Source organism: Oreochromis aureus, linkage group 3 (genome assembly GCF_013358895.1).
Source record: "Oreochromis aureus strain Israel breed Guangdong linkage group 3, ZZ_aureus, whole genome shotgun sequence".
NCBI classification, from domain to species: Eukaryota; Metazoa; Chordata; class Actinopteri; order Cichliformes; family Cichlidae; genus Oreochromis; species Oreochromis aureus.
In genome coordinates, this window is record NC_052944.1 from 36,646,430 (window position 1) to 36,666,054 (window position 19,625).

The following is a 19,625-nucleotide window of genomic DNA, read 5'->3' on the forward strand; positions in this document are numbered from 1 at the left end:
TCCGAATCACCACATTTTGACTGAAAGCTGACTGAATGTGCTGGCCCAGATGGACTACTTTATTGCTGAGTTTATCACTTGATTTAAAAAAAGATTTAACAAAACACAAAAGAGGCATCTTGTTATCAAAGTTCAGAATAGGTACTAATAAATGTTTTCAGTACACGTTTTCAGTAATGGACACATTAATTGCATAAATTATCACAAATACTTAAAAAAAGACTCTTTTATCACGAGCAATGTAAATAATGTCATGGATATCGTATGGATGGGTTTTAACATCTTTGTGGGGACCAAAAATTTGAAGTTTACTATACTTGTGGGGACCGGCAGCCCTTGTACGACCAAAATCCCAGCCCCCACGAGTCTGAAGGCATTTTGGCTACGTTCACACCGCAGGCGAAAGCGCATCAAATCCGACTTTTCTGACCCTATGCGACCCGTATCCGATCATGGTATGACAGTGTGAACGGCACAAATCCGATATTTTCAAATCCGATCTGGGTCACTTTCGTATGCGGTACTGAATCCGATACATATCCAATGTTTTAGAAAGCGACTGCTGTGTGAACGGTCATGTCGCATTGAATCCATCTTTTACGTCACTGACACAAGACAGACGCCAATTATCAGCGCCGGAGAAGCGCCCGAGAAGACATCGCGAACGCTTCCTGGCCATCCAGTGTAGATGTCAGTGAAACTGTTTGGAAGACAACGTTGGAGAAACGTGAACATTTTATTTGTACTGTATAATCTGCAGATTCTGACAGAAATCTGCAACTATCCTTTGAAGCACCGCTCCTCTGTGAAACAGCAATAAGGATCATTATTAGGCCATATGTAAGTAACAAAATAACTTTACAACTTAAAGCAAAATTGGGACACGTAAAGTCCGAAGTCTTTATATTAAGGGCCATCAGTCAAACAATACTGTTTGCTCTGGGTCTAAACAGAGCGCGTTGTGTGTGACGTCTTCTTTTGCGCATGCGGGCCGCTTTGAGCCTTCACACTAGAGCGCGTTTGATGTCGCATTTTATTTGTAGTGTGAACAAGCAGACAAAAAAATTGGATTTGATCAAAAAATCGGAATTAAGCATTAAGACCTGCAGTGTGAACGTAGCCTTTGAGACTCAAAATGTGGTTTTAGTGTCAGGGTTACAATTAGGTTATGTTTAGGTTTAGGGTAAGTGTCAGGTTTAGGCATTCATTTTTGATGGTTATGGTTAGGGTAAGCAGCTAGGGAAAGCATTGTGTCAATGAGATGTCCCCACAAGGATATAAAGTGTGTGTGTTTCTGTGTGTGTGTTTGCATAGTTGAATTTTGTTATCTTCAGGCAGAGCAGAAGATTTCTTATTTAAAGTTTTTATGCTAACCTTCAAAAATAAAAAGTTAATGGATGTGCTGGTGCGTCCAAATCACATAACCAATATTAGATGACATAGCAACAAAAGGCTGTCTCACTGAGCCTCCATTTCAAATTTTGTCGAAAGTGTGGACTACATACCAGTTTTTAATCCTAACACTGATGCATTTCATTGGCACTTCTATGCATTTAAATCCTACATCCATTCATACATCAAAACAAACCAAAAAAAAAACTTATGTTGTCTGTTGTGGATACATCTTACTGTAAATAACATGGAAGCTTTTAGATATTTTGTTATGTGATAATGATATTGTTGAACTGCTTTAAAAATACATACAAAAGAAAAACACTGCTCTGAATCACATTTAGTGTCATACTTTAGATCATCTGAGTTTATATCAGGAAGCACCTGCTAGCCAGGGTTGGTTCTATTTTCCTAAATTGCAGAGTAGGATTAGGTCATCATCAACATATGATGACACATCTCTTAGGGCTAAGACAACAAGCTGCTGACTGTAACTTTGCATTTAATGGATCTGTCATTTAACATAGTAACAATGAGAGGTATCACAGTTCTCTGAGAAAACAAAATCTCATGATATTTTAGACTATGGTCCGTCTATGTCAGGGGTCGGCAACCTGCGGCTCCGGAGCCGCATGCGGCTCTTTAGTCCTTCTACTGCGGCTCCGCCTGGTTTGGGAAAATAAATTAGAAGTATTTAGCTGAAGTGTATTTTATTTATGTTAGTTCTTTTTAACTTGTAGTTTTAAATTGGAAGATTATTGTGATATTGAAATATAAAAATAAAATTATATTCTATTATTTTTTCATCGCTCAAAATAAGAGTCACACTCATGAAGCCGGTATACCCTTGAAAACCGCGTGCATTTATCGAGACTTTCAACCCCAGGTAGGCCAATTATGGATCTTCGGATCCACATTATGTCAGCAGCTATTCTCCACCATGAACTATGTTAAAAACAAACACCCCTCCCACCTCACAGATGACAGCTTACAGTCCTGCGTAAACTGACTTCGTATAGCCCCGATTTGCGGACTCTGTGCGCAGAGGTTCAGGAGTATGGAACGCCAGGACTGCCATAATGAATTACTTAAATACACCATTAAATAATTAATTAAATGTGGCAATAATTAATTAAAATGGGAATTAATTAATTAAATACATAGTTATGACACATGTAATTAATTAATTATTGACACATTTAATTAATTATTTATGTATTTCACATTTTAATTAATTATTGACACATTTAATTAATTAATTATTGACACATTTAATTAATTATTTGTGTATTTCACATTTTAATTAATTATTGACACATTTAATTAATTATTTAATGATATATTTATTTATTTCATTTTGGCAGTCCTGGCGCCTGGCTCTCACCATGAAATAATTTTATCTGTCAGCCTCACCCATCAAACTCAGGGGGCGGGGTTAACGCTGATCGACTCAAAACCATTGCTTTGGCCTGGTGGCCATTGTTTTTAGCCCACAACAACCGGCAGAACTGAACTTTGAAAAACCCTGTTTGTGTGTCACCAAAAACAGTTTTAATATTTTTTTAGCCGAGAATGTAGTGGTTTAATCTTCATATGTCTGGTCGGTTTGTCAAGATACAGCCTCTTTGCAAAAGTGCTTCGATGATTTCGGAGATGTCTGGCCAGTCTCACGGCAAAGCGTGGGATAGACCCGCTCGCCTCGCAAGCAATCGAGCTGTTATTACCGCCGACAAAGCGCAGGCCCCGGTACACAGCTGTAATAACCCCCGCTGACACTGACTTATTTTACTGAGGTTATATTTATCGGGGTGTTATTTCCTGATGTTCGTATGTGTCCTACGTGTTTCAGTCGCCAATTCTGAATTATAACTAACATTAAAAACATGTTTAAGGAGGAGGGAGAGCAAATAAATTCGATTAACAGCTGATCTTTGGGTTTCTGTTCAGTAATCAGCGTGACCTGCGTATAAACGCAGAAGAGAGATAACGTTGGTGTTTCCGTCATGTAGTAGCTGCTGGCTTTAACTGTACAAAGGTGGTTCGACACTATGAAACACATACAGACTTCATGATGTTCGGCTAATATTTTTATTGTGAATATTAATCATGAGGGTAAACGGACCTGTACACCACGGAGCAAGATCAGCATCTCCATGACATCTTCAGATCTCTGAGTTAACACAGAGTTTCCCAGCTGACTATCTAACTGTCATCTACGAATATGTCACGGGTCATATCAATATGATTTTACAGAAAAGCATCCTTAATACTGCCAACTATTCCAGAGACGTGAAAATCTACAGCATAAAGAACACAAAAATATAGCAGTCTAACGAAACACTGTAACAGAGATGAACCGTCAGTTTGTCGCAGATCAAAGTGGAATGAAAGTGATTGGTTGAACAGTTCGTGATCTGTGTTATCTGCATTTTCATCAGCGTAAGAGACTCAGCAGCAGATTAGACTAACAGTTATACATTTAATAAATTACCAAATGAATCCACGATCGAACCTGTTCCGACAGTTTGAGTTTGTATTCCCTCAGCTGCAGACTCGCTGCTGTTTAAATGTTTGACAGGAAGATTAGATATAAAGCAAACGTCAAACATAGACTCAGTCTGCGGTCACATTTGATATGAGGCCAGCACGGATATTGGCTGTGTCCTGTTTTAAGATCATACATGTAAAATTGTTGTCTGACCTCCGTCGATCCAGCCGCTCAGAGTCCGTGGTTACCATGGTTACTGCATAAGCAGCTATAATGTAAACATTACGCAGCATGGGTGTTTATGTTTTTCATTGCAAAAGAACTGTCTGAATGGTTAACTGACATTAACTTGGATAAATTATAGTTAAGGAGTATCACAGATAACGCCCATGTGAGCTGCTGAAATAAGTAGGCTATTACTGAAATATACGTGCTATATCATAAACTACAATATAAATAGGGAGGTCCTATTAACATGTTTAGTTTTAAAGGACACCTTCCTGCCTTTAGTCTCATTCATGAGCAGTATTAGTTTTCTTCTAACATCCAGAAGTCTCCACGATGTGTTTCATAGTTTGTAACAAACCTTTTACAGTTAAACATAACATGACCGAAAAAGAAAAGAGAGAGAGAGAGAGAGAGAGAGAGAGAGAAATCACACAAATTATATGTTAAGCTCATTTATTTTTAGTTAAGTAAACTCTAAAAATTCTAACATAGCTGGTGCTTAGAATACAGTTAAATAACTATTAAAAACAGATGATATAATATTTCTGTCCAGGTTGCAGTCTTCATGATGAACACGCTGTTGCAAACTCTGCTCCTCTCGGTGGAAATGCGCCTTCTCTTTCCTCTTTGTATAAAAACATTTTAAAAGTCAGTTTAATCTCAAAATTCACTGTTAAATCCGAAACACACCAGATAAAGAAAAGCGAATAGTTCAGTCTAACACATGTGCCAGTGAACCATTAAACGTCTGTAAAACTATGCAGTTATGAAACGTAACTTTAACCTCAGCCAAACCGATTTGCTCAGTTGTAAATAAAACAGCGAAGTAAACGTGACCCGACAGACAAAACCTGAGTGAATTAAGTCCAGCGTTTAACCACTGAGAGCTAAAACTCAGGTGAGGTTTCAAAGCTGTGTGCAGGTAATTGGACATCAGCTGCCGATAAAGTGGCTTCGCCTACAAAGTGCTCTGTAAGAAAACAAGCTCCAGCAGCTCTGCGCTCGGGAAAAATACTATATTTACTTATGTTGTGCAGAAAAATGCGCTGACATTGCGTTATATCGAGCACCGGCTGCCCAGTTAAACTGTGACTATCACCAGGTAACGTGGGCGTGTTTCTTGAATTAGCAGCAGGTGTTAAACAGCTGACAGGTGAGGAGGAGGATGCATGCAGGTAAACTGAGGGCCTGCTGAGCTGATCGCTGGTGTCGTGAGAAACATGTCAGCTCGTTCTTTATGTTACAGAAGCACAGAGACACAAGACCAGGCGGAAAGAGACGATCGTTCAGTGAAAATGAGAATCTGCGAATGCAACATGTGGAACGCGGAGAGTGGAATATGTAAACAAACCGGTTGACGTAACCCCCCTCGGTGCACTCTGCATGCTGACTGTTAGCAGAGCTACTGAAATCTCTGAAAACATCTGAGCACTTTTGCAAACATGTTCTATGTTGACAACCTGACCAGACGTGAAGATTACGGCGCGACATTCGCGGCTAAAACACTGTTAAAAGTGTAGTTGGTGACAGAAAAACGGGGTATTTTAAAACTACACCACCACCATTGCTGCCTGTGATTTGAAACGCATTCTGGGATACCTGGCTGCCTCAAGTCTACAGAAGCGATCGATTATCTAGGATCGACCTGTTTTGACTTACATTGCACGGCAACCAATCAAATGTTAGAGAAGCTGCATGGGCAGCGTTAACCCCGCCCCGTGAGTTTGATGGGTGAGTCTGACAGATAAAATTAATTCATGATGAGAGCCAGGCGCCAGGACTGCCAAAATGAAATAAATAAATATATCATGAAATAATTAATTAAATGTGTCAATAATTAATTAAAATGTGAAATACATAAATAATTAATTAAATGTGTCAATAATTAATTAATTACATGTGTCATAACTATTTATTTAATTAATTAATTCCCATTTTAATTAATTATTGCCACATTTAATTAATTATTTAATGGTGTATTTAAGTAATTCATTATGGCAGTCCTGGCGTTCCATACCAGGAGCAGAAGTCCCATTGTAAACAAATCACGGCAGACCCGACGATGTTTCCATGAGCATGCTTTTGAGCATCTCTTTATTGAGCACTTTTCACACACGGTTGCTGTACGCATACAGCTGGCTGTAGCTTTTCAGCTCACAGTCCGACACACACCACCAACAACACAACAGCACAGATAGCGCAGACGTAAAGGCAGCGAAGCGTGTCGCTCAGGTGCGTCCGCCTCCCCTACAGCGGCGCTGGAGACCACGCCCCGCCGCACGCATTAACCAGGTAAAACACATATTTAGGCAGAATTTTGGCTGTTCCAACAGCCCAAAGGCGATATAAGGGTGGCGGCTCACAACAGTTTTTGTTTGCTGCATGGATCATTTTAGTTCAGCTGGGTGTCTTTGCTTTTGTTATATTTCTTTAAGAGTTCAAAATGTGTTAATTACATAAATAAAATATAATTTTCTCTGTAGCACCTCATGGATTTCATAAGCAGCACACCTTAGTTGTTCACACAAAGCATAAAGGTAAAAAACAATATATATACAGTGTTATCTTCATTTTAGATGTCAAAAAGTATTTGCAGCTCCCAGTGTTTTCTTTTGCGTGGAAACCGGGTCCAAATGGCTCTTTGGGTGTAAAAGGTTGGAGACCCCTGCTCTATGTGTTGTGGACAGCAGTTAAACCAGAGATGTGGACCACTTACAGAATTGGTCTGCTTGATCAGTTACATGCTGTACTTAGGGCCGGGACGATGCGTCGACGTAATCGATTACATCGACGCGTGAAATACGTCGACATAAAAAAATGTGCGTCGATACGTCGTCACTTTCAAAACATACAGGGCGGCAGCGAGTAGCGGCAACATGAGTGAGGCAGCCGCAGTCGACTTAAATCACTCCACCCAAACACGCAGTTCTACACTATGGGGATATTTTAACAAAAAAGGAAGTGATTCAGTCGTTTGCCGGCTTAGTAAGGTGGAAGTGGCCACCACATTTAAGCTGCTTAAGTAGTAATAAGATGGCATTAGTTCAAAATGGCGGCCAACCAAACCGGTTTGACCGGTTTCGTGCGTGTGCGCATGCACGTTCAGGTGTGCTGGGGGTATGCGAGTTCATGTGTGGAAACACACAGGGTGTCAGAGAGGTTATATAAGTTCATGTGTTTTTAACTTAATTTAAACAAACCATAGGGTTTTTAATTAAACTATTTTTATCGCTTTGGCATGTCTCAACATTCATTTATGCAGACATATGTGTCCTTAAGAGCAGTTCGTTTTTGCGTGTAGGGGTGGAAGCTGTTTTGCTTCACAGTGCTCCTTAACAAAGCCCGAATGCTTTTTATTTACATCTAGTCAAAAGTGTTGGTAATAGTGTTTTAATCACACTAATTTTGTGATTCCGACAATGTCTCAGCAGGCCGTGATGCAAGCATTTTATTTTAAAAACGGCTCAAATGGGAATTTCTTCTGAATGGGTAATGTCACCATGTTCACAAGCGTTTCATTTGATCAAACCACTAGTTTTAATTTAACTAGTTTTTCGCATCTACTGGGGTTTCTTTCACTGGGTGATGCGATCATTTTATTTAAAAATCAGGATTTCGGAATGTTGAACTAAGAGGGAGACAGAGCCAGCTAGTTTTTTCAAGACAGTAAATGGTCACAAATAACATTTAGCCCCTTTAGAAAATAAATGCTATAAGCAGGCAGTATCACTCTTTCAAACTAACTGCGTCTTAATCACACTAATTTTATGATTCTGATGTCTCCTCATGCAGCGATGCAAGCATTTTATTTTAAAAACGGCACAAATGGGAATTTCTTCTGTACGGGTAATTTCAGCCTTCATGACTGTTCACAAGTGTTTCATTTAATCAAACCACTAGTTTTTAATCTAACTAGTTTTTACGCATCTACTGGGGTTTCTTTCACGGGTTGATGCGATCATTTTATTTAAAAATCGGGATTTCGGAATGTTGATCCAAGAGGGAGACAGAGCCAGCTAGTTTTTTCAATACAGTAAATGGTCACAAATAACATTCAGTCCTTTAGAAAATAAATGCTATACGCCTACTTCTAAAACACGTTGCACACGATGTCACCTTTTCCCCCAAAGTAACCAGTATCGCTCTTTTCAAACTAATCACCTTTTAATAACACTCATTTTGTGATTCTGATGTCACAGCATGCTGCGATGCAAGCATTTTATTTAAAAAAACGGATCAAACGGACATTTCTTCTGTAAGGGGTTTCATGGTTTCAGAGTAGTTTTTAACACAACAGATGGTCGCAAATAACATTCACCACCTCTTTAGAAATAAATGCTGCAGTGATACTTCTAAAACCAGTCGCCCAGACCCGCTCCGTCTTTTCAACAGCTGGCTAATTGTTTGAATTTGTTCAGGATTGCAAAAGCCCACCGCGGGTATCATTTAATTGTTGGGATTCCTTAGGAAAAGGTAAAAGCCGACAGGTGTACCAGTCGAGCGGGGACCCGACCTATTGTTTAAAGTGGCCGGTATCGGCTCTTTTTGTAATTCCTCGACAAGGTAAAAGCCCAGCAGATGTACCAGTTGAGCAGGGTCTCGCCTATTTTCTGAAGTAGTCAGCAACAGCGGTCCCTTAGGCCTATCTTGGCCAGTTACACCGGAGCTCAGCAACTGCGTGCCCCACCCTCATTGTTTTAAACTTGCACAGCAAGGTGATGCCCTGCAGGTGTATCGCCCCCCAGACTTATCGGCACCCCATCTACTGTTTTTGGAAGCACCCAGTCCTATATGAAGCGTTCCTCAGAGCGTGAGACCCTCGCCATTTCACGTCAGGACCAGCGCCGGTGCAGACCATTTTCTACCCACACAGAGCGTTTCTGACCAGCCGGCGTTGCTTATGCATAAGAAAAAAGCGACAATACAACGCGGTTCTCTGCTCCAAGACATCAGCGGTCCTTTTACACGGTAAGCATGTGTGTTATAGCCAGCGTGTCATAAATGTCTGTCTGGCAGCGCAGATTATTCAAACTGTTTTTAAACGTGACTCATTTGTTGTCCAAAAAACATTTCATTTAAATTTGCTAAGTTACTGATTTAAAAATATATATTGTCAAAGTTTTGGCTGGATGTCAAACATATGATAGACTCTTGAGCATATTTATATAGCAAAATTCACAGTGGTATAACCATGTTAAATAAAAGATGCCCAGCTGTGCACCAATGCACACTAATGCAAGCCTTTAAACTGTATACTGATAAGTGCATGAAATATACCTTTACCTCTATAGCTGAAAAGAGGTATGGGTGGATGACTGAATGTAGTGTAAAGCGCTTTGGGGTCCTTAGGGACTAAGTAAAGTGCTATACAAGTACAGGCCATTTACCATTTAAGTAAAAAATGCCTGCACTATCGGTATAAAGCTGTCTGTAATTCTTTAACAGTTCATGCAAAAATGATAAATTAAACCTGCACCACAGCTAACTCTTTTTAATAACCAATAACAGGTGTATTTCTTAGATCTACTGATACAGCCAAAACACACTGCTTGTATAATGCCATATTCTCTCCCAGCATACCCTTGTCTCACAACAGGGTGATTCCCAAAGTACGTCTCAATAAACAGAGACACTAAAACCAGAACACAAAGATAAAGTTGGAAGAAAGCATTTGAAATGCAATACGTCTCCTTATCAGCTGGAAATATTAATGCCAGAACTTACAACACGATACTTTTTACTTCATGTACAGGGTTTCCAAAATAAGTTTTATTTCAAGTAAACAAACTAATACATTTGATTCAGGTAAAACAGATCATCACATTTATTCTTGTAAAAGGTTTTCTAAAAAGTTTTATTTCATGTAAAGCGTTTCCAAGGCTGTTAGCCACGTTGCCCTGTATTGAACGTATTTACAGTGTGTCAGTAAAGGGTGACATGCACTTCTGGCCCCTGTGTTGAATGAGCCCATGTTGGCTTTGTGAATTTGACACCGTAAGGTTTTGAAGTTGGGTATACTTGCTCCAGGTGAGCATAAGATGTCTGATATCAGCTTGACAGCTTAGTTATAAATGGAATTCAAAATGCTTTTGGAAGTATGACTAATGTATAATCTGACTTCTAAGGTACGCACGCCAAGGCCTAGAAGACAAGGGGACAGTTTACTTCATGCTATAAAAACACAAACCTTAATCTTTGATCTTCCAGCTTTATCTTTGTGTTCTGGTTTTAGCGTCTCTGTTTATTGAGACGTACTTTGGGAATCACCCTGTTGTGAGACAAGGGTATGCTGGGAGAGAATATGGCATTATACAAGCAGAGTGTTTTGGCTGTATCACAGCTGGGCATCTTATATTTAACATGGTTATACCACTGTGAATTTTGCTATATAAATATGCTCAAGAGTCTATCATATGTTTGACATCCAGCCAAAAATTCGAAAATATATATTTTTAAATCAGTAACTTAGCAAATTTAAATGAAATGTTTTTTGGACAACAAATGGGTCACGTTTAAAAACAGTTTGAATAATCTGCGTTGCCAGACAGACATTTATGACGCGCTGGCTATAACACACATGCTTACCGTGTAAAAGGACCGCTGATGTCTTGGAGCAGAGAACCGCGTTGTATTGTCGCTTTTCTCTTATGCATAAGCAACGCCGGCTGGTCAGAAACGCTCTGTGTGGGTAGAAAATGGTCTGCACCGGCGCTGGTCCTGACGCGAAATGGCGAGGGTCTCACGCTCTGAGGAACGCTTCATATAGGACCGGGTGCTTCCAAAAACAGTAGATGGGGTGCCGATAAGTCTGGGGGGCGATACACCTGCAGGGCATCACCTCGAGGAATTACAAAAAGAGCCGATACCGGCCACTTTAAACAATAGGTCGGGTCCCCGCTCGACTGGTACACCTGTCGGCTTTTACCTTTTCCTAAGGAATCCCAACAATTAAATGATACCCGCGGTGGGCTTTTGCAATCCTGAACAAATTCAAACAATTAGCCAGCTGTTGAAAAGACGGAGCGGGTCTGGGCGACTGGTTTTAGAAGTATCACTGCAGCATTTATTTCTAAAGGGGTGGTGAATGTTATTTGCGACCATCTGTTGTGTTAAAAACTACTCTGAAACCATGAAACCCCTTACAGAAGAAATGTCCGTTTGATCCGTTTTTTTAAATAAAATGCTTGCATCGCAGCATGCTGTGACATCAGAATCACAAAATGAGTGTGATTAAAAGATGATTAGTTTGAAAAGAGCGATACTGGTTACTTTGGGGGAAAAGGTGACATCGTGTGCAACGTGTTTTAGAAGTAGGCGTATAGCATTTATTTTCTAAAGGACTGAATGTTATTTGTGACCATTTACTGTGTTGAAAAAACTAGCTGGCTCTGTCTCCCTCTTGGATCAACATTCCGAAATCCCGATTTTTAAATAAAATGATCGCATCAACCCGTGAAAGAAACCCCAGTAGATGCGTAAAAACTAGTTAGATTAAAAACTAGTGGTTTGATTAAATGAAACACTTGTGAACAGTCATGAAGGCTGAAATTACCCGTACAGAAGAAATTCCCATTTGTGCCGTTTTTAAAATAAAATGCTTGCATCGCTGCATGAGGAGACATCAGAATCATAAAATTAGTGTGATTAAGACGCAGTTAGTTTGAAAGAGTGATACTGCCTGCTTATAGCATTTATTTTCTAAAGGGGCTGAATGTTATTTGTGACCATTTACTGTGTTGAAAAAACTAGCTGGCTCTGTCTCCCTCTTAGTTCAACATTCCGAAATCCCGATTTTTAAATAAAATGATCGCATCACCCAGTGAAAGAAACCCCAGTAGATGCGTAAAAACTAGCTAAATTAAAACTAGTGGTTTGATCAAATGAAACGCTTGTGAAGATGGTGACATTACCCATTCAGAAGAAATTGCCATTTGTGCCGTTTTTAAAATAAAATGCTTGCATCACGGCCTGCTGAGACATTGTCGGAATCACAAAATTAGTGTGATTAAAACACTATTACCAACACTTTTGACTAGATGTAAATAAAAAGCATTCGGGCTTTGTTAAGGAGCACTGTGAAGCAAAACAGCTTCCACCCCTACACGCAAAAACAAAGAATTGCTCTTAAGGACACATATGTCTGCATAAATGAATGTTGAGACATGCCAAAGCGATAAAAATAGTTTAATTAAAAACCCTATGGTTTGTTTAAATTAAGTTAAAAACACATGAACTCATATAACCTCTCTGACACCCTGTGTATTTCCACACATGAACTCGCATACCCCCAGCACACCTGAACGTGCATGCGCACACGCACGAAACCGACCGGTTTGGTTGGCCGCCATTTTGAACTAATGCAGTGGTTCCCAAAGTGTGGGGCCCGCCCCTATTGCAGGGGGGGCGCGGCATGAAAAGGGAAAAAAAACAAAAACAAAAACAATGCTTGGACACTGCTAGCACGGGGCGCCCACACAAACGCAAAGCAGGAGATGAAGCATAGCTGAATATGTTTCCAAACCAACTTCATTCTAAGCCAAAGACTAGAAAATATGGTGAAGCATATCTTCCCTTTGGCTTCACCTGCACAAGTGCTGAGGTAGGTCTCCCTGCAGAATTAGTTTTCCCTGCATCGGGAGCAGCGCTGGGCTGTTCAAATCACGGACAAACAGTATCCCACAGTTGTTTATGTTTTTGAACCCATTTTGTAGAGGGTTTTTTTGAAAAATGTATTGATAGCAATGTTGAATATTATTACACAGGAAAAAAACAACTACACGTAAAATAATCACACCTTGACGCCTCTGCCTTTCTAAATAGAGGGACAGTAACTGCGCCATTCTGCAATTCATCTCATGTAAACAATAACGTGGCGCACAGTGTGACGTGAAAAAGGCACATACCTTTGACATTGCGTGACAAACTCTGTATTCCTTGTCCACACGTAAACGCAAAAAAAAGGAGTTTTAAAAAATCTCCGTTCTCGGTGATTCGATACGCCGTTTACATGTGCCCGAAACAGCTGCGCATTCAAAAATACCCGTGTAGGTGCGGACTGAGCGTAAAAGAGTTGGTAGTTTATTTTCTTACTACCTGTAAGTTATTGCAGATTATTTGTATTTGCTTAATTGTTTAATAAATGTTTGAGGTGTGAAATAAACCGCAATGGAGCAAAATATGGGTGGTGTGGTTGAAGGATGTGTTTGTGCGTGTGCGTGTGCGTGCGCGCGTGCACGCGCGGGGGTGGGGGGGCGCGAACATTTTTCTTGTTAAACAAGGGGGGCCCAGCAAAAAAAGTTTGGGAACCACTGAACTAATGCCATCTTATTACTACTTGCTTAGCAGTAACATATAGCAGCTGCTGTTTAGTTGGTTTTTATTTGTGGCCCATGCTGACAAAATGAGTCGAAATGCGCGCAGGCTGATTATGAGAATCGGCGAAAGATGAAAATGTGAGACAGCGAATTGGCAGCAGGAAAAAAAATAATCTTTAGATTCATTGATGAGGAAAATAATCGTTTTGCCCAGCCCTAGCTGTACTACTTAACAGAGATGGTGGAGAGCTCCACTATCTTAGAAATATAAATTGCAGATAATTAAACATTCCTGCTTTCATGAATAACTTTGACATAATGTAGTGGAAGAAAAATTATTACAGTAAACGTAAAATGAGCACCAGCAGTCGCGTGTAACATGATTACCAATGTGAAAGTGACCCGGTGACTCACTGTGATATACAGGAAGCAGCTGTCAGCACCCACTGGTTGGTAATCAGAGACCCTTCACACCAAAACTCTCCACGTGGGTCTATAATGACCTGCCAGGGCAAACTTCCTGTGTTTTTCACAATCCTACCACATGCTGACAAAAGAAAAGAAATCACCTTTCATCAGTGAGTAAATTAATCAGCCACAATATTTAGATATCTCTCAGGTATTTTCAATTTCAGATCATTTTGAATGTACTGCTGGGAGAGTTCTGTCCTGGCATTCATGTGGATGCTATTTTTAAGACAGCTGACCACCTCAACATTGTTCCAACAAAGCACACTGAGCTATAGCATGTCATTGTGTTTTATTATAGTTTTGATATTGTTGATAATTGATCTATATACAAGTTTCACTACTTCAATTACACAATACGTTTAGGATTTTTAATATTTGTCTAATGAACAATAGAAAATTAATAGATGGACTGAAATAAATAAAATTTTAATACAATATTTTAACACAAGAAGCAGAAGCACGTGTGAGCATTTCAAAATGTGTGCACAGGATTGCACAGCTTCTTATGTTGCAAGTGAACTTAGAGATTTTCAATTTAAAAAAAGATTAAAAATTGAAACTGATTATGTTGCAAATTTCAACAAGATCACTGTCATGAGTGATTCAGCCTTGTCTGACAAGCTGCATTTGTATCCAAACCAGAGTGAGTTAGGACCCGTCAGCATCCAATGAGGATTTAATTAACAATAAGATCACACCTGCAGGCAAGTTTTACATGCAATACTAGAAAAGTGATTCGTATGACAGGCAGTTACTGAAAAATGTCAATGTCTTTAAGAGGACATTTGTCTTCACAGATGTAGAAATTCTTGGAGCATGATATTTATTGTATTTACAAAAAATAAGGCAATGATTTACCAACATACTGTTTACTGTACAGCTTAACTGAATACCAATGGGTGGATGAAAGGCTGGATGAAAAACCAAAAAGTTCTATTTACACAGATTTTTAATGATTAAAAATGTATCTCACCTGAACAGATAACACCAGCATCCTCACTATGTCCACAGTTGTGTGATCCAAATTCACTGTGTTGACACTCAGTTAGAGAACTTTCATTTCCTAAACAGGCCACATCATCAAGCCAAATCTGTCCAGTTCCTGCACCAAAGTGAGCTGATTGAGGAGCTTCCAGTGCTGACCCACAGTTTATCTGTCTGCAAACCACCTGAGCATCATTTAAGTCCCAGCCATCATCACAGACTGTTCCCCAGCTGTTATTGTGATAAACTTCAACCCTGCCAGAGCATTGAGTTGATCGAGGCCCAGCTAATCTGATCAGACCTATCAGTTAAATGACAAGAACTATGATTTGATATTTTCTTTACATTAAAAAAAGGATTGTACAAGATAAAGGAACAGACTGCATTGCAAATCTTTCAGTATCTAAAACCATTGTCACCTGAACAGATGACACCAGCATCCTCAAAATGTCCACAGTTGTGTGTTCCAAATCCACTGTGTTGACACTCAGCTAGAGAACTTTCACTTCCTGAACAGGTCACATCATCAAGCCAGATCTGTCCAGTTCCTGCACCAAAGTGAGCTGATTGAGGAACTTCCAGTGCGGACCCACAGTTTAACTGTCTGCAAACCACCTCAGCATCATTTAAGTCCCAGCCATCATCACAGACTGTTCCCCAGATGTTATTGTGATAAACTTCAATTCTGCCAGAACATCGAGTTGATCCAGGCCCAGCTAATCTGACTGGACCTATTACATAAGAGATGAAAGATATTTTAAAACTTCCATTGCATTAATTAAAGGACTCCATGTAAAACGCAGAAGAAAAGACTGATCTGCAATGTCTTCAGTATTTCAATGCATCTCACCTGAACAGATGACAGCAGCATCCTGACGATGTCCACAGCGGTTTGTTCCAAATCCATTGTGTTGACACTCAGCTAGAGAACGTTCATTTCCCGAACAAGCCACATTATCAAGCCAAATCTGTCCAGTTCCTGCACCAAAGTGAGCTGATGGAGGAACTTCCAGTGCCGACCCACAGTTTAACTGTCTGCAAACCACCTGAGCATCATTTAAGTCCCAGCCATCATCACAGACTGTTCCCCAGCTGTTATTGTGATAAACTTCAACTCTGCCAGAACATCGAGTTGATCCAGGCCCAGCTAATCTGATCGGACCTATCAGTTAAATGACAAGAACTATGGTTTGATATTTTCTTTACATAAAAAAAGGAATGTACGAGATACAAGAACAGACTGCATTGCAATTTTTTCAGTATCTAAAACCACTCTCACCTGAACAGATGACACCAGCATCCTCCCTGTGATCACAGTCGTGTGATCCAAATTCATTGTGTACACATGTAGTTAGGAAACTTTCATTTCCTGAACAGGTCACATGATCAAGCCAAATCTGTCCAGTTCCTGCACCAAAGTGAGCTGATGGAGGAACTTCCAGTGCTGACCCACAGTTTATCTGTCTGCAAACCACCTCAGCATCATTTAAGTCCCAGCCATCATCACAGACTGTTCCCCAGCTGTTATTGTGGTAAATTTCAACTCTGCCAGAACATCGAGTTGATCCAGGCCCAGATAATCTGATCAGATCTATGGGGGAAAAAGAGATTAACATTTTTATAACATGTTAGTGGCATTATAAATAGTGCATAACACACAGGAACTGCCTGAAGTGCAATGTCTTCTAGTATTTCAGGTTATTTCACCTGAACAGATGACACCAGCATCCTCCCTGTGATCACAGTTGTGTGATCCAAATTCATTGTGTACACATGTAGTTAGCGAACTTTCATTTCCTGAACAGCCCACATCATCAAGCCAAATCTGTCCAGTTCCTTGACCGAAGTGAGCTAATTGAAGAGCCCCGAGTGCCGACCCACAGTTTAATTGTCTGCAGACCACGTGAGCATCATTTAAGTCCCAGCCATCATCACAGACTGTTCCCCAGCTGTTATTGTGATAAACTTCAATTCTGCCAGAACATCGAGTTGATCCAGGTCCAGTTAATCTGATGTCACCTTTTAATGTAAATGATATAACCAAAACTATATTTCAATATACATCCCTTAGAGAAAATGCAGATACATATCACTGAAAAACATCGATATGCAATTTGTTCCATATCAAAATCTTCTGTCACCTGAACAGATGACACCAACGTCATAATAATGTCCATAGTAGTAGTTTCCCCATCGAGTGTGTTGACATTCACTTAGAGAACTTTCATTTCCTGAACAGCTCACATCAGTGAGCCAGATCTGTCCAGTTCCTGCACCAAATTTAGATGATTGAGTAGCTTCTAGTGCCGCCCCACAGTTTAACTGTCTGCAAACCACCTCAGCATCATTTAAGTTCCAGTTGGAATCAGAGACTGTTCCCCAGATGTTATTGTGAAAGATTTCAACTCTGCCAGAGCATCGAGATGATCCAGACCCAGCTAATCTGATCAGATCTAAAAGGGAAAGAACATGAAAAATAATTTAATACGTCCTTACTTAAAAAGGACTTCATGAAAGACACAAAAGAACAGACTAACTTGCAATATCATGAATATCCAACAGTTTTCTCACCTGAACAGATGACAGCAGCATCATGACCATGTTCACATGTGTTTGATCCAAATCTACTGTGTTGACACTCAGTTAGAGAACTTTCATTTCCTGAACAGGTCACATTGTCAAGCCAGATCTGTCCAGTTCCTGCACCAAAGTGAGCTGATTGAGGAACTTCCAGTGCAGACCCACAGTTTATCTGTCTGCAAACCACCTCAGCATCATTTAAGTCCCAGCCATCATCACAGACTGTTCCCCAGCTGTTATTGTGATAAACTTCAACTCTGCCAGAGCATTGAGTTGATCCAGATCCAGATAATCTGATCGGATCTATGAGGGAAAAGAGATTAACATTTTTATAACATGTTAGTGGCATTATAACTAGTGCATAACACACAGGAACTGCCTGAAGTGCAATGTCTTCTAGTATTTCAGGTTATTTCACCTGAACAGATGACACCAGCATCCTCCCTGTGATCACAGTTGTGTGATCCAAATTCATTGTGTACACATGTAGTTAGTGAACTTTCATTTCCTGAACAGCCCACATCATCAAGCCAAATCTGTCCAGTTCCTTGACCGAAGTGAGCTAATTGAAGAGCCCCGAGTGCTGACCCACAGTTTAATTGTCTGCAGACCACGTGAGCATCATTTAAGTCCCAGCCATCATCACAGACTGTCCCCCAGCTGTTATTGTGATAAACTTCAACTCTGCCAGAGCATCGAGTTGATCCAGGTCCAGATAATCTGATCGGATCTATGAGGGAAAAGAGATTAACATTTTTATAACATGTTAGTGGCATTATAACTAGTGCATAACACACAGGAACTGCCTGAAGTGCAATGTCTTCTAGTATTTCAGGTTATTTCACCTGAACAGATGACACCAGCATCCTCCCTGTGATCACAGTTGTGTGATCCAAATTCATTGTGTACACATGTAGTTAGTGAACTTTCATTTCCTGAACAGCCCACATCATCAAGCCAAATCTGTCCAGTTCCTTGACCGAAGTGAGCTAATTGAAGAGCCCCGAGTGCTAAGGACCCACAGTTTAATTGTCTGCAGACCACGTGAGCATCATTTAAGTCCCAGCCATCATCACAGACTGTCCCCCAGCTGTTATTGTGATAAACTTCAACTCTGCCAGAGCATCGAGTTGATCCAGGTCCAGATAATCTGATCGGATCTATGAGGGAAAAGAGATTAACATTTTTATAACATGTTAGTGGCATTATAACTAGTGCATAACACACAGGAACTGCCTGAAGTGCAATGTCTTCTAGTATTTCAGGTTATTTCACCTGAACAGATGACACCAGCATCCTCCCTGTGATCACAGTTGTGTGATCCAAATTCATTGTGTACACATGTAGTTAGAGAACTTTCATTTCCTGAACAGCCCACATCATCAAGCCAAATCTGTCCAGTTCCTTGACCGAAGTGAGCTAATTGAAGAGCCCCGAGTGCCGACCCACAGTTTAATTGTCTGCAGACCATGTGAGCATCATTTAAGTCCCAGCCATCATCACAGACTGTTCCCCAGACGTTATTTTGGTAAATTTCAACTCTGCCAGAGCATCGAGTTGATCCAGGCCCAGAAAAAGAACTCCCCCCAGACTGAGTTCCAACAGGGAGATCAGTTTGAGAACAGAAAAAAAAATACCTCTGCGCATAGCACATGACTCTGAGGTTTAGATTCTGAGAACTCATGACCGCCGTGAGCTTCTCCAAGATGTTATCCAGTTTTCGCTCAGAGGTCTTATTCTGAGTGTTCACGGCAGCCTCAAGCTTCTCCAAGAAGTTATCCATGCTGCGTTCAATGAGCCCAACGACTCATTCCTGAGATGGAGTGATCCGATATTACGTATCGGAATTGGTCCAATACTGACCTAAATTACTGGATCGGATATCGGAGAGAAATAAAAAATTGAATCGAATCCATTAAATATCACAAAAGCACTTCACAAAATTTTCGACATAGCGTAACCCAGCTCATAACCTTAGCACATTGGAGCAGTATGCGTCACATGATAGAGCGGCTGTGTCGTGCGAGACCACTTGGCGGTCTGGTTGAGCATTTGGAGCCTCGCTACGAAACCGGCATTTCATCTCCGAGAAAGTTATCCCAGAGAAGTAAAGCAAGTGTGTAAGTTCATCTCTAAATGTTTGTAAAGCATTCCTATGTAAGCTTAAA

General features: G+C 40.3%; 1 protein-coding gene across 1 annotated transcript; it reads right to left on the minus strand.

The window, feature by feature from the left end:
• Position 1: 1 nt before the first annotated feature.
• Positions 2–19,240, minus strand: LOC116320087 (deleted in malignant brain tumors 1 protein-like; the record flags this gene model as incomplete). The annotated part of the gene is given in 12 exon segments (XM_039600426.1): positions 2–77; positions 13,837–13,969; positions 14,867–15,199; positions 15,297–15,608; positions 15,728–16,060; positions 16,585–16,896; positions 17,154–17,330; positions 17,449–17,760; positions 17,876–18,187; positions 18,303–18,617; positions 18,733–19,048; positions 19,145–19,240. Coding segments are annotated over 12 exon segments (3,027 nt in total), but the record flags the coding sequence as incomplete, so codon positions are not given.
• Between the last annotated feature and the right edge of the window lie 385 nt (positions 19,241–19,625).